Source organism: Akebia trifoliata, chromosome 10, assembly GCF_017979445.1.
Source record: "Akebia trifoliata isolate Shusen 1 chromosome 10, ASM1797944v1, whole genome shotgun sequence".
Classification (NCBI taxonomy): Eukaryota; Viridiplantae; Streptophyta; class Magnoliopsida; order Ranunculales; family Lardizabalaceae; genus Akebia; species Akebia trifoliata.
In genome coordinates, this window is record NC_141384.1 from 22227613 (window position 1) to 22241866 (window position 14254).

The following is a 14254-nucleotide window of genomic DNA, read 5'->3' on the forward strand; positions in this document are numbered from 1 at the left end:
GGGGAGTGTTTGGAAGATATTGGTCAGTATCCGTATCTTGTGGGAAAATTGATCTATTTGTCTATGACTCGCCCTGACATTGCCTATGCCGTTAGTGTTGTAAGTCAGTTTATGCATTCGCTTCGAACATCTCATCTTACTGTTGTCTATAGTATTCTTAGATACCTTAAGAGATGTCCTGGTCGAGGTATCAAGTTTAGTAATCATGATCATCTTCGCATTGAGGCATGGACAAATGCAGATTATGTTGGTTCAGTGACTGATAGACTATCTACTTCTAGGTATTGTAGTAAGATTGGTGGTAACTTGGTCACTTGGCACAGTAAGAAGTAGGATGTGGTTTCTTGCTCTAGTGCTGAGTCAGAATACCGAGCTATGGCACTTGGAGTGTGTGAGTTGTTGTGGCTCAAGATCTTACTAGCTGATTTGTGTATTCCAGTGACATCCCCCTTTTCACTATATTGTGACAATAAGTCAACTATTAACATATCGGCAAATCCGGTTCAGCATGACAGAACGAAACATATTGAAGTTGATCGACATTTCATTAAAGAGAAGATTGTTTCGGGACAGATTTGTACCCCCTTTGTTCCTACATCTCAGCAACTTGCTGATATTCTTACTAAAGGTGTCAGCAAAGCTGCCTTTGAAGGTGTCTTATCCAAGTTGAGCGTTGCCGACATCCACGCACCAACTTGAGGGGGAGTGTTGAATAACTCTTATTTTATTAGTTTTACAGATCTTTTGTCCTTTTTAGTCTTTTCACTTATTAAACCATGTAATTCTCTTAAAGCCTAATCAGGGCTTAGTAATAAACACTTTTTACAGTTCTCTTATTTTAACTACTATTATATTGTAATAGGTATATAATACGATGCATTGTGTTATTTACCTGAACATCGTCATTAAACATCCGGTAGGTATTTCTATATCGCTGCAATAACTTGAAGGCCCACTTGCTCTGGAAATCTTCAAACTGCAAAAATACTAAACCTGTTAGTATTTCCTCAACAAGATCATAAAAAAGTACACTAAATTATTGTAACCATTAAATGATATTGATAAACGTGATGTAATTCTAAATTCAAACTACCTGTACAATCACATGAGGCCAACGAGTAAACACAGCCTCCATAAATTCATCAACAACAGAAAGGTAATCTTCACCATCAAGGCGGTGTTCCTGCAATCCGAGGTCTACATACAAGCAATAATTAAATAATGCTTAAAAAATCTCAAGCCACCGAACATAGACCATTAATTTACATAGTTTTAAGCCAACAAAAACCACTAGAAAATTTTCTCCATGCCCCACAAGTCCCACCATAATTTAAGCCAGTGCTTGATGAAATTTTTAAGGAAAGAAAAGCATAGGTTGAGGGAAAATATGCAGGAAATAACTGGTAAAAAATTTCAATTCAAAATAGGATATATCACCCCACAAACATGACAAAATCAAGCATGGTATCTAGCAAATGACAAATTTAATGAACTGAAAACCAAAATTATAAATCACATTAATACATTGAGAAATACTTACATAAGGGGTCTTTGAGAAGCTTCTCATTGTTAGTTCCAACATCAATCATCACAGGAAGTACCTATTGTCAGGGGGGAAAAGTCAATCTTCATGCTAGAACCCCACTTTGTAAGAAGAATAGGAAGTAAGAAAATATTATAAATTCTTTATGGGAAAGAATGATTATGCCTCATTTTCATTCTTTATCCAAACCAAGATTCCAAACTAGTTAAAGGACCATGTAAGATAGAGAAGAAAAATTAATAAAGCATGCCTATCCAAAATCTAATAATAAGAATTTTCCACGAGATAAGAACTAATGAAGAATAATAGGGGAATCGTTTGTCAAAAAATGTGCCAACCTATCCCAACCCATACACACACAAACAGAGTGACAGCAAGAACTTACCCTTTGAGGATTTATTCCAGCAGCAGCAACATATAAATCCAGTTTCCCAATCGCTATTCCAATGCCTTGAACCCCAAGATCTCCAAGACCCAATATCCTGCTTCCATCTGTCACCACAATCATATCAACCTACAATAAAAAGTGATTCTTTTCAATGGCTTAAACTGACGAATCATATAAGGTGATATAAAATCCTTTTCTTTTTTTTTTACAATAAACAATGTTAGAAAATTCAATATTCAAATCTGAGGAATTCAAGCAATAGTCTGGCAATTGCAAAAATAAAGGACCTCACTCTCTTTACTAGACACATTTTCCATATATAGGTTTTTTGACAATTTCAGAAACGCTCTTGCATGGACAAGGGTCAAACAAGTAAGGTGGGCACCATCTTTTATTTTATTATATTTTCCTTTTCTTCATTTTTCAACTGCACATCTGTCACTAGGATTCTTCTTCAGTTGAAGTATGAAGTAGGGGATGAAAATCCAAAAAGATTAAAAAAAATGATATATAAACAGATATCTGAGAAGTGAGAATGAGTTAGGCATATTAAGCTCCTTTCCAATTATAATTTCTTTTTAAAATTATTTTGAAAGAGACTATTTAGTGCTATAATTTTGTACGAAGTAGATCAACACATTTACGTACTGATGCAAGTGGTGGATATGAATTATTTTGCAAGGTTTATTTTTAACTTTCATGTAGTTTGTTGGGTGCTTAAGGGTAATTTCGTAATTTTACTTTCTTAAGTCAAGTCTCTACAAAATGGTCAGTTGCAGGGAATGAAAGCAACTTTTGGCTTTTTTGTTTTGAAAGAACACTTCTTGCTAGAGAGAATTTAGGCTTGTATACCTCTACCCTAGTGGTTTCCTACTACTCACCTCCTCCAATACCCTAACCTACTACAAAAGTATCCCATAACAGAGAAGAAAGAAATGTTGCTGCATCTTCAACATGCATTAATGATTCGGTGGTTAAAAAATTTGAGTCATTCTGACAATCTTTTAGCCACCTAGAAGCGGTTGATTTTTGCCACTAGCAAATTCCTTCCATCCTAGCCAACCTTTGATACAGCCTCTTGAAGTCCGCCATCTTTCTCCACATCTCACTGATCTTACCTCAATGTTAGAAATTATTGCAATTTCATAATAAATAGCTTTCATCGTTTGATCTACCATAACAAACACATATTTGCTAAACTGAATGATCTTTTCCTCATACCAAGTACATATCCCGCCTTTCCCTTAAGTCAGAAAAAGAACCCTTCCACTCTACTACTTTATCTTTCAAGTCCGAGGCTTGTAAGTTGTAACCACCTACTTTCAAATCTCAAAGGAGTTGGAGACCAGGACATACCCCCACAATCCAAAAGCTAAAAAAAAGACATGGTCTGATGTGAGTGTAGGGAGGTGGAGCGAGAAGTACTAGGGAAGTCTTCCCCTGACTACTAGAGACGAAAAACCAATATAATTAGAAACATGCCTTGAACAAATATATGGCTCATGATAAATTGAATTGCAAAATACAATTCACATTGACGACCCATGCTTTCAAAGAAATAAGACTATCCAACTATATTATTTTCATTACCAAAAAAGTCTGACCCACCACCAAACAAGGTAGGACAAGGATAATCTCATTCATAAAAGCAGGAATAAACAATATTATGGGGTCAAAATTTGCATTCGTATGGAAATGTCTATTTTGAATCATAAACAAGCATATGGGCATCAGATGGTAACAAATTAGCAAAGACAGCTATTCTCCTACTCACATCAAACCCAGATTAAATTAAAACATAATACTCAGGTTTTTGCAACTAAAAGTGCCAAGTACCTGGTCAGCTGGCCAATTGTACACCATTGACATCATTTCTCCACGATCTTCTGCACTGAAATACATTCCTCTTGGCCTTCTAAACAGGCCACTATAGTTCTGGCAAACAAGCCCAACAGTGGGTGTATATACTATAGGTGCATATTCCTCGATATTGTCAATTAAAACCTGAAAAAAATCAATCAGACCAATAAGCTTCAGTAAATAATCTATAATCCACAACAAGGGAAAATTGTTGGATGCACATAATACGTTTTTAATGCCTCTACCTGCATAAAATACCTCGTCCATGATAGACTAATAGTTTACAACTTCATCTTTCAAATATATTAGAAAATGAACAAACTAAAGAAAGTATATACCTTGTAGTACATTGTCTCATTTCTGTCATGTAATCGGTTAAGTATCCGCCACTTGGCCAAAGCATATGGATCAGATGGTCCATCTCTTGCATGTACTTCAAGCCTTTTCAAGTCAACCACTGTCAAGAAATAAATTTCAACTATGATTCTCACGAAACATAAGAACAACAATTTAATAAGATTGAAAGAAACAAAATCTCTTTTGTAACTTGTTTTGTTGGTCATCTCGACCACAATTGATAAAATTTGCATTTACTTATTAAAAAAAATTAGATGAACCTTCAAAAACTCTAGAAAGGGAGTCTGTAATGTAGATGTTGATCTTACATATGCTTCTGACTCTAGTACAACCTAACTAACTATCTAAATATAAATATTGTCCAATTAACATGCTCATACATAATCATATCAAGAGAAACTAAATGTTGGATGATCAAGAAGAACTATGCTAATAGATTGAGTGTAGCAAAAGATGATCAATGCTAAGATGGATGAGCGGGAAAGAACAAAAAAATTACAAATGAATGCATCTGTAGAAATGCATAGTTTTGTCACATCTAGTGATGACTGATTACAACCCTAGATAGAATGAGCATGAAAATTGAAGGTTCTAAAAAGTGAGATTACCACCCAAATGAGTGTGGATTAAGGTATTGAAAGTGAATAGGAACACACTTATAATAATATAAAACATGGCAATATATAATTAAATGCTTTTTCGTTTGTTTAGTAGCTTTCAATAACATTTGACTAGAAATGATATCATTTCGAAGGGAATTCCTTCTGTTATCTCTACAAAGCAAGTTTAGAGTCAATCGACCACTTGGTAACTCTCTGCAATTTTATTCATGAAATTTATGTGGATTTCCTATCTCTCTGCAATATGTCATGTTATTTTCATAGCTCTTTGATTTACTTGCTATCCAATTGGACGATCAACGTCTTTGGTACTAAATTAAAGACTTTGTAGTAGCTAATCCACTTTGTTGTGTGTTGGGGCATATGGAAAGAGAAAAATAACAAACTATTCCAAGGAAAAGATGTTCCATTTAGGAAGCTATTACCAGCATTCTTGGTTTGTGGTTATTTTGTTCTCTTTTTTTTGGGGGGGGAAATTGCAAATGGATTTTTAAAGGGATATTTTTCGAGGATGTTTTAGTTAGGTGGGATTCGTTTTGTATGTAGAGTTATCATATCTGATGACATGGAGGTTAGGTAAGTTGTTTTCTCTTGTATAGAATTGGGAGGTCCCTGCATACTCCTATTTCCATTATAAACTCCCCTTATCTATCAAAAAAAAAAAAAAAAAAATGTAATGCCTTTATACACAAACCAATAGTTGTAAGCTACACTCAACTCAAATATAGTAAGCCATTATATACCAATTCATGTCATAATTCACCATAAAATCATATCACTTTCATGGAAACGTGACATACAATATATTAAATAAATTATTTAATAAGATTATTACATGATACACACAACGATAACGATATCTAATTGACAACAGCAAGAAAAAATTAAAAAGAATAAAACTTACTGAAACGCTCAATTTGCTGTTGAGAACTCATAACATTTGGAGGAAGAAGACCACGAAGATCGAGCCGATCTCGTTCCGTCATGGAAAACGCAGTTCCCTGATTTTCAACAGTAACAATTAAGGATCAAAAAGTGTTTCACTCTCCAAATTCGAATTTACTGTGATCTTGAAGTGTTTTTTTTATTGAATTTGAAATCAAGTTGTTGTAAAAGTGAGATCTGGATCAAGAGAAACACTAGAACTGAAGAATTATTACCTTATTGAACCAAGGATCATGAAGGATGTCGATGCTTCTCTTGTGGACGATAGTGGGGCGAGATCCTTCAGTCGTCGTAAACGATCTTCTCTCGATCATTTCTGCTGCTGTTGTTGTTTTCATTTTGTGCTTAAGGCGTTTGATTACAGATGAAGAAAGGCGAAGCTGAGAAGAGAAATTCGACATTTTTGGAGCTTAAGGGTTTCTGCACAAGTTACAGAGGGAAATTGAGAGAAGCAGAGGAGCTATACAGTCTCTAGAGAGTAGAGAGAGATGTTTTAAAACTCGACTCGAAGACTCGGGAGTCGGGAGTGGACTCGACAAGTCAAATGAATAGATATTAATTTTAAGGTGGCCCTCGTCATTTTAGTGAATATTAGAGATACCCCTGAATTTTTAAACTGATGACATACCCCTTGACCTTGGTCTCCTCTGAAATATTATTATATAATTATTTAAATACCCTCGACTTCAACCTCTGGCTAATGTCCCTTGATAATCTTCCTTTAAAAACCAGTTATCTTTAAGCTCTTCAATCTAGGTAAATCATTTTAACTTATTCAAACTATCAACGTGAACTTCTCTTTTTTGGAACTGATGTAGTCGAACCTCTTAGGGCACCCGACTAAACCTCGAGGCACCTAAAATCCCCTCCCCCACATGCACCAAGTAATTTCTTGGATATCTTTGATGGTAGTCCCCTAAGAGGGGAGTAGAACTCAAGACATCCGCTTCCTTGAGCACAATTTTGCCCATCTCACCTACCTTTGGGATTATCAACGTGAACTTTATTTTCACTTTGTTATAAATCGATCTTGACTAGCCCTCAACTACTCTTTTTCATGGGTGAAGAGGATGCTTTGGAGTATCACTCACTCCACAATTTGTTGGGGCATATGGAAGGAGCATAATACTAGGATCTTTGAAGAAAAGAGTTCGACATCCCTTGACCTTATTCTGCTAGTCTTAGGTTTCTTGTTTCTATGAATTGAAACTTATAAAGAGCTTAGAGAGGTTTTCTTTGAGGATATTTTAAGGAGATAGTATGGGGTATGTGGTATTGCGAGAGATTAATTCCTTGTATTTTTTATCAATAAAATTTTTGCATTAAAAAAAAAAAAAAAAAAAGGCCCCTTTATAGAAAATCCTTGATTTTTCTACCTAAATTTTTGTTGTCTTTTACTTCCCCAAAATTCTATCTTAGTCTTGGAGTTTGAAGAATGAAGGAGATAAAATATTGACAATCAAGATTAAAAAAATTATACCATAGATGACTTGTTTTCCAAAAATCTTATCTTATCGTCGTGCAGAACTTAACTTTAACGGTGTTTGAGTACAAAACAAATACAAAAGATAGAGAAAATGATTTGCCACACTCATGAGATTTGTTCCATGAGGTGGTGAATCTTTTTTCTACCCCCTCCCCCAGGCCAAGAAAATGATTTGCCACGTGGCACCGAATCTTAATTTCATAAATGCCCTTATTTTTACATTTAAACTTGATGTAAGAAATGTCATATATAAATTGCAACCAATGGCACTATTATTTTCAATTTTTTATTATATAATCTTTAAAACTTTAATCAATATTTTAAATTACAAATAAATCAGTTTGATACATGTCCATTTGCTCATACCCACCAAGCATTTCCAAATATATTACTCAAAAGAATCGACACCCCTTCTAATTTATTTAGGGAAAAAAAGACAATACTTCCTCACTAACTTAATAAGATTTCAAATATTACTAACTTTACTAATCGATGAGCTCAAATGGATTGCCAAATTCACAATCAAACACTACAACCTTGTAGATTTCATGGAAAAACTCAGATCAACCCCAACCCCCCCCCCCCCCCTAAAAAAATGATTTGATTTAAGATTTTTAAAATGGACGGCTATTAAACTTTCAAATTTAAAATTAAAATTTAATGGTGAAAAATAATACTTTAAAAATGTTTATTTTAAAGTTAATATAATTTTATCCTTTATATCCCTATGGCATCAAATCATGTTTTTTGATGCCACAAGGTGATTAAGATTTGAAATCTAAGCAAGTTAGTAAGGCTAGACTTACTCAAAATATATATGGGTCATGTTCAAGAGCCAACTATTTGGCTAATGTGTGTTTGCCCTACATGGGTTAGAAGTTTTGAAATGAGCTGTTTTTTTTTTGGCGAGGATGATCTCCATGGTAACAAGATAATCATCACCAAAAAATCAACCCAATTTGAAACTTATAACCCCATCAAAAGTGGTTTAAAAAAAAAAAAAAGACAGTCTACGAATCTTCATCTCATAAACATGGGGTTATAAGTTTCAGAATGAACTGATTTTGATAAGGATGATTTCCTTACCATATAAATCATCATCATTAAAAATCGACGATCATCCTCACCAAAAATCAGTCAATTCTAAAACTTATAATCCATGTAAGGCAAAATTCATTGGGCATGGAGCATTACCTATGTATATATAGGGGAATGTTAATGTTCAAAACCTTATGGGGACATTAGTATTATCCATCATATTTTTTTTTTAAATAAAAACCCTATATATTTTATCTTTTAGTAAAAAAGACAAGGGTATTTTTATTTATTTTTACATAATAAATGTTTGTCTTTTACATATTAAATGTTAAAGGCATTTATTCTTTAGATTTAAATTTCTTACTTGTAATAAATGTTTTGACAACCAATACATATAAGCATTTATTATATAAAAGACCAACATACCCTTATATTTTTTTTTACTAAAAGCCAAATAGGATAGCGGTATTATTAATACTAACGTCCCCATGAGATTTTGGATGTTAGCATTTCCCATATATATATATATATATAAGAGAAAGAAAACCTATACCCGAGGTAATGTAAAGAAAAGGGTAAAAGGAGATTTTCTACATGATGATTTTTCGTAATGTACTCAAACAATAAAAAATGATTTTCCAGGTAAATATTTTTTTTCTATAATCAAGTACGTCCTTAAAGTTGAAAATGAAGATAACAAAATTGTACCTACATGAATGATTCTGGGTGAAACTCAAGGAGTTTTGGCTAGGGTTGATACGAGGTCATTTAGTTATTTTTTATGAGTATTCAAGAGTAAACTGAGGTAAAGTAGGGTAAGTCATCATTTTGAAAACATAGGAGTGGGGCTTTATGCCCAAACCAACCCCTTTTTTCTATATCTTAAAAAAGTTATCTTTGAAATTATTGTCTTTTTCTTCCAAAAATGACATTAAACGCATGTGATATTGGATATTTGAGAGGCTCTCTTATGTTCTCAAATTGATGACATACCCCTTGACTTTGATCATCTATAATAAATTGACCTAAATGCTATAATTTCATTATGCAATAAATAAAAAATCTTTGTTTTTTCTTCGCGAAATCAATTATCTATTTATTTTCAATATATTGGATATTTTCCCCCTCTAGGATAAAGCGAGGTTGGAAGTCATCGATTGAAGAGAAGGATGAATAGATGACTTAAGTCATTTTATATTAGTCTACAAAAAAGACCAAGGTCAAGAGCCATGTCACCAAAACATGTTATCTCAAGGATTTACCAAAATCTTTGATAGTCTATTCAGTAAAAAAATTTCCTTTTAATGGCCCGCACATGCACCCTCTTTAATTGGCAACATCGACAATTCAAATTTTCCAAATAGACAATTCAAATTGTTGAGATGAACCTTTGATCCAATCATCAAGATTAACCTCTTACAACCGTTGAGATCAACCACTCAAATCGTCGATTTCAGTGTTTGAAAGTGAATTACTGAGATAAATGATTCGAATTTTTTGAGATTCATGATTTGAATAGTAAATCTCAACAATTTGAATCATGGGATGATTTGAATTTTATCTTTTATAGGGTGAGGGGCATTAAAAAAGAAAGATTTAACTGACTGAATTTTTAAGATTATCACCCTAAAAGTCAGGGTGTATTTAGAAAGATGTCTCTCCGGAAGGGTCTATAACATAATTTTCTCTTAAATGTGCCACACAACCGGGTCGAGTTTCTAATATTATCCGATGCGCTTTTTAGTTGACTCGGAAAACTTCTGAACAACATATGGTTTTATCGAGTTGCGTGGCTCCTTTAATTGGGGATGACGAAGGATTCTGACTAGCCTTACAAACTTAGTAAGATTTCAACTCTTGCTAAGGGTCGTTGACTTCATCTCTTGGCATCCAAAAGCAAATTTTTTTTTCATTTGCCAATAGAAAATTACCACGTGTAAAATTAAAAAGCTGGATCAAAATGTGTCTTCATGTGTCATTCGTATATTGGTGATGAGTTATGCTGGGGTGATACAGGATTTACTGTGATTCTCACAATTCTGACATGAACCTGCATACATAACCGTAGATGATTTTTACACGTATGACGATGAAATAAATCTATGGTTATGCGCACATCTCACGTCAGACTTGTAAGAATCGTTGTCATTTCAGCATTTTCCAATTGGTGATAAGGGAAGGAAAGAGGAGCAAAACTTTTCTCATTGGGAAATTTTGGACCCCACGCTTTCTTTTTCACGCCTATCCATTCAATTATTTCGGTCGTGTGGGTCACGGAGTAATTAAGCCATAACGATACACTATATTTGAAAGAAACTGGTAGTTGGATATTTTTGAATTTTTAAGAGTTTGGAACCTATACACCAAGGGTGGACGATTGAAACCTTCCTCTCACACCTCAATACATGCCACTTAAGACACAATCCAACTCTCGTGTACACGATCTGGATTCCTTTTTCAATCAGATCCAATGGGGCTGTCAATGGGTGGATTCAGGTCGAGCTTAGTTGAATCTAAATCGATCCTAGAGAGGCGGGTTGTACATTAGATCAGTCTTTTATTTTTATTGGCTTTAACTGGGCAAAGATAGAATTTGGCTCTAAGAGGTTTAAAGTTTGGACTGAATTTATAGTGATTTTTAGATTTACAATAATAAATCAAGAGAGTTGCCATTGTCACACCAATTCTTTTACTAATACCATACTAATTGTGTGCAAACTTTTGGTGATTTATATAGGAATTGGAGTGGCACTAATAGCTCTTCAAATAAATAAATCATACTCTTTTCAAAATCATTTGGAGCTATTTCATATTGACCTTTTAATCAAAATGGGTCTAATCTCTATCCTACTTGTAAAATGATTAGAGATGAGAATAAATTTGTTATTTTATAATATATTTTAATTATTTTTTATTTTAAAATTATTCATCTTTTCACATAATGTATATAATAAAACACAATGATGGATCCCATGATCTTTATTTACCATCAAAGGAATTACTATTTAATCTCATTGCCAATCTCGATAATTTTTTATTTTTCTTCCTTTCTTAAAGAGTAATCTTTCAACTTTAATACCTTTTCACTTCTTGTCCTTTTCAAAAACACTTTTACAACTTTACCATCTTCCTTCAATCATCCGTTTTTCAATTTTCTTGTTGACTTACCCTTTGTAGGTTCAAGATCGAGATCCTAACCCTTGTTTTTTTGGGACGAGCATGATTGGACTGGTCAACCAACATTTCCCAACTAACACCCCTACAAAGGAAGCTGTAAAGTTTAGATAAATTTTTTATCGTATATTATTATTGTATTTATCCTTATTAATACGTGGCATGTGCTTTTGCACATGAATTAGAAAGTTAAAACTAATATAAGGTTGGAATTATTTTATTATTAATTAAATAAATTATTTATAAATTTTAAATAGATAATCTAACTTTTTTTTGTACATTGTCATTGATATAATGCAATGAAAATTTTATAATTTCATAAAAAATAGGAATTTGCACCAGAAGACTAACCTAAATAATGCAATGCAAGGCTATTTTTTGTTAATTATAAATTAATTAATATGAATTGCATCAACAATTCTAACTCTACTTTTATAATTATGGTAAATATTTTAAACTTTTTGAAGAGATATTATAACTTACTAGAAGGTGGCGTGCACAAAGGCACATCTATCATTTAAAATAAAGAGTTTTTGAATATTACATATTAAAAAGGATATTTTTGTCATTTTGAAAATAATCCAACATGATTCTAGGGTCATGTGCTGCAATTTATTTGATTTTTTTACCAAAATGACCTTGATCATATAAAGTTTAAATGTAAATATGGGGGCATTTGTGAGATCCAAAATTTGGTGTTGAATCACTTTTACTCCACCTATGCTCATTATAATAGGCTCGATTCTCACACTAAACCAAACTAAAATATTTAACCATTTTTATCCTTACTCAACCATAAGAGTACAACTTCATTCTCACATGAATAGAGTTGAAAGATAATCTATTTCTTTAACTTAACCAAAAGTTTAAGGCTCAATTTCATATTAAATCAAGCTAAAAGACTTAATCTTTCCTAATCTCATTCAACATAAGTAAGAGGGCTCAATTTGCTCATTGAATTGAGTTGCCTTATTTAGCTATTTTATTTTTGTTCTTTCATCAGAATAGGACTATGTTTCCTCACTGGACCGAGCCACATTACTTAAACACTTCAGCCATGTTCAACCAATCGAGCAAGGTTCGATTCTCTCGATGAATCGAATTTAAACCTTCCTAAACCTACTCAACCTCAAGAATATGACTCAATTCTCTTAATGAATTAAGTCTTAACCTTTTTGAACTTACATAACCTTAAGAATAGGGCTCGATTATTAAAATGAACCGAGACTTAACATTTTTGAACCTACTCAAGCTCAAGAGTAGAGCCCGATTTCCTCAATAAATTAAGACTTTGCTTTCTTGAACCTTCTCAACCTCAAGTATGGGACTCAGTTCCCAAAATGAATTGAGACTTCACATTCTTAAACGTACTTAACCTCAAGAGTATGGCTCGATTCCCAAAATGAATTGAGTCTTAACCTTCTTGAAACCTACTTATGCTCAAGAGTAGACCTTGGTTCCTAAGAGGAATATAGACTTATCCTTTTTGAACCTACTCAACCTAAAGAGTAAGACTCGATTCTCTCAATGAAACGAGTCAACTTATTTAATTACTTTAATCAAATAGAAGTAAACAAAAAGAGAACTGTATTTTATTGATAAATCTTTTGAATAACATGGGTTTAATAATGCTAACCATAACAACTTCTATTTACGTTATTAAAAATATAAATAATAAGGATCTATTTACCTTATTGAAAACTTAACAACTTTACTGATAGGTAACACCCAGTCCAAGTCCTCACTAATTGTACTCAGATTAAGCCCCAAGTAATAATTAACAATTTTTCTTGATGGGCTGAACTTAAACTAAGCCCCAAAATAGAATTTAATAATTTTACCTCACAAACGGGCTTACATTGAGTCCCCCAAGTACACCATTTAACTCGATGGATCAAATTTCCACCTTGTGCACTGATCTACCAATAATGAGGCCATAGTTCTTTTTTGTGCAATTGACTAATAATGAGGTCGGATTCACTTTTTTATACCCCTAAAGACCCTAAAATTATATTTGCATCATGTCCCAAGTAGAAATTAACAGTTTTACCTTACTGACCAGGCTTACACTAAGCTCCCACATCACTTTTATGCTAAGTTGACTCAAGTAATAAATTGGGTCATCTGGTACCCTTATTATGGGCATGACCTAAGCCCTCGAACAATATAATTGCTCAGAACCATAGTTGGTCCCCTATCATTTTTACATTTATCTATGTTCAAAGATATGGATTTGGTGCACATCAAAATATGGGTTATGAATCCAAACCAATCCTTTACTTTTTCACTTCAATAGTATGGGTTTCAAATATACATAAGAAATATTGTTATGCATACCTAACACCCCAATACATTTTTAATACCTTTTACACACTATAATAGTCCATGTTTACGTTTTTTAAATTTAAAGAAGAGATTTCTATACACAAAAAATGATGTATAATATACACTAAATCTAGCCAAATTCTCACTCAACCCTTTTTATCTATTTCTTTACTTATGATTTTGATGAATAAGAAATTCTCATACATCTAAATTGAAGTATAATACATGTACTGAATTTTACCCAACCTTTTCATGTTTTGTTTACCAATAGATGGGTCTATGTACATCATTCTTGATGTTCATAGACACAGACATCAACTCCCACCGTTACATATCCATTACAATTTATGCATATAGGATGCATTCAACTTTATCCAATTCCTACAAGTTGTTAGATGTTACTGTTTGATTTTACCAAAAGAAGATTTCAAGGAATATGATAAAATGGGGGTGAAGATCTAGTATTGAAGTCGATCCAAACCTCAATTAACCCTTTCATGCTCCTGCTTAGATTTTTC

The 14254-nt window shown here is 33.1% G+C and overlaps 1 protein-coding gene across 1 annotated transcript in view; it reads right to left on the bottom strand.

Annotated features, from left to right (window-relative positions):
- The window catches only part of NAD-ME1 (NAD-dependent malic enzyme 1), a 41228-nt gene extending 35016 nt beyond the window's left edge, over positions 1-6212 (bottom strand). The window contains exons 1-8 of the mRNA XM_086456174.1: positions 5929-6212; positions 5673-5769; positions 4130-4248; positions 3768-3935; positions 1929-2057; positions 1541-1601; positions 1094-1197; positions 893-976 (exon numbers count right to left, since the gene is read on the bottom strand). Coding sequence (XP_086312300.1) covers positions 893-976; positions 1094-1197; positions 1541-1601; positions 1929-2057; positions 3768-3935; positions 4130-4248; positions 5673-5769; positions 5929-6114 — 948 coding nt within the window. The 5' untranslated portion in view covers positions 6115-6212. The remainder of the gene's footprint in view (positions 1-892; positions 977-1093; positions 1198-1540; positions 1602-1928; positions 2058-3767; positions 3936-4129; positions 4249-5672; positions 5770-5928) is intronic.
- Between the last annotated feature and the right edge of the window lie 8042 nt (positions 6213-14254).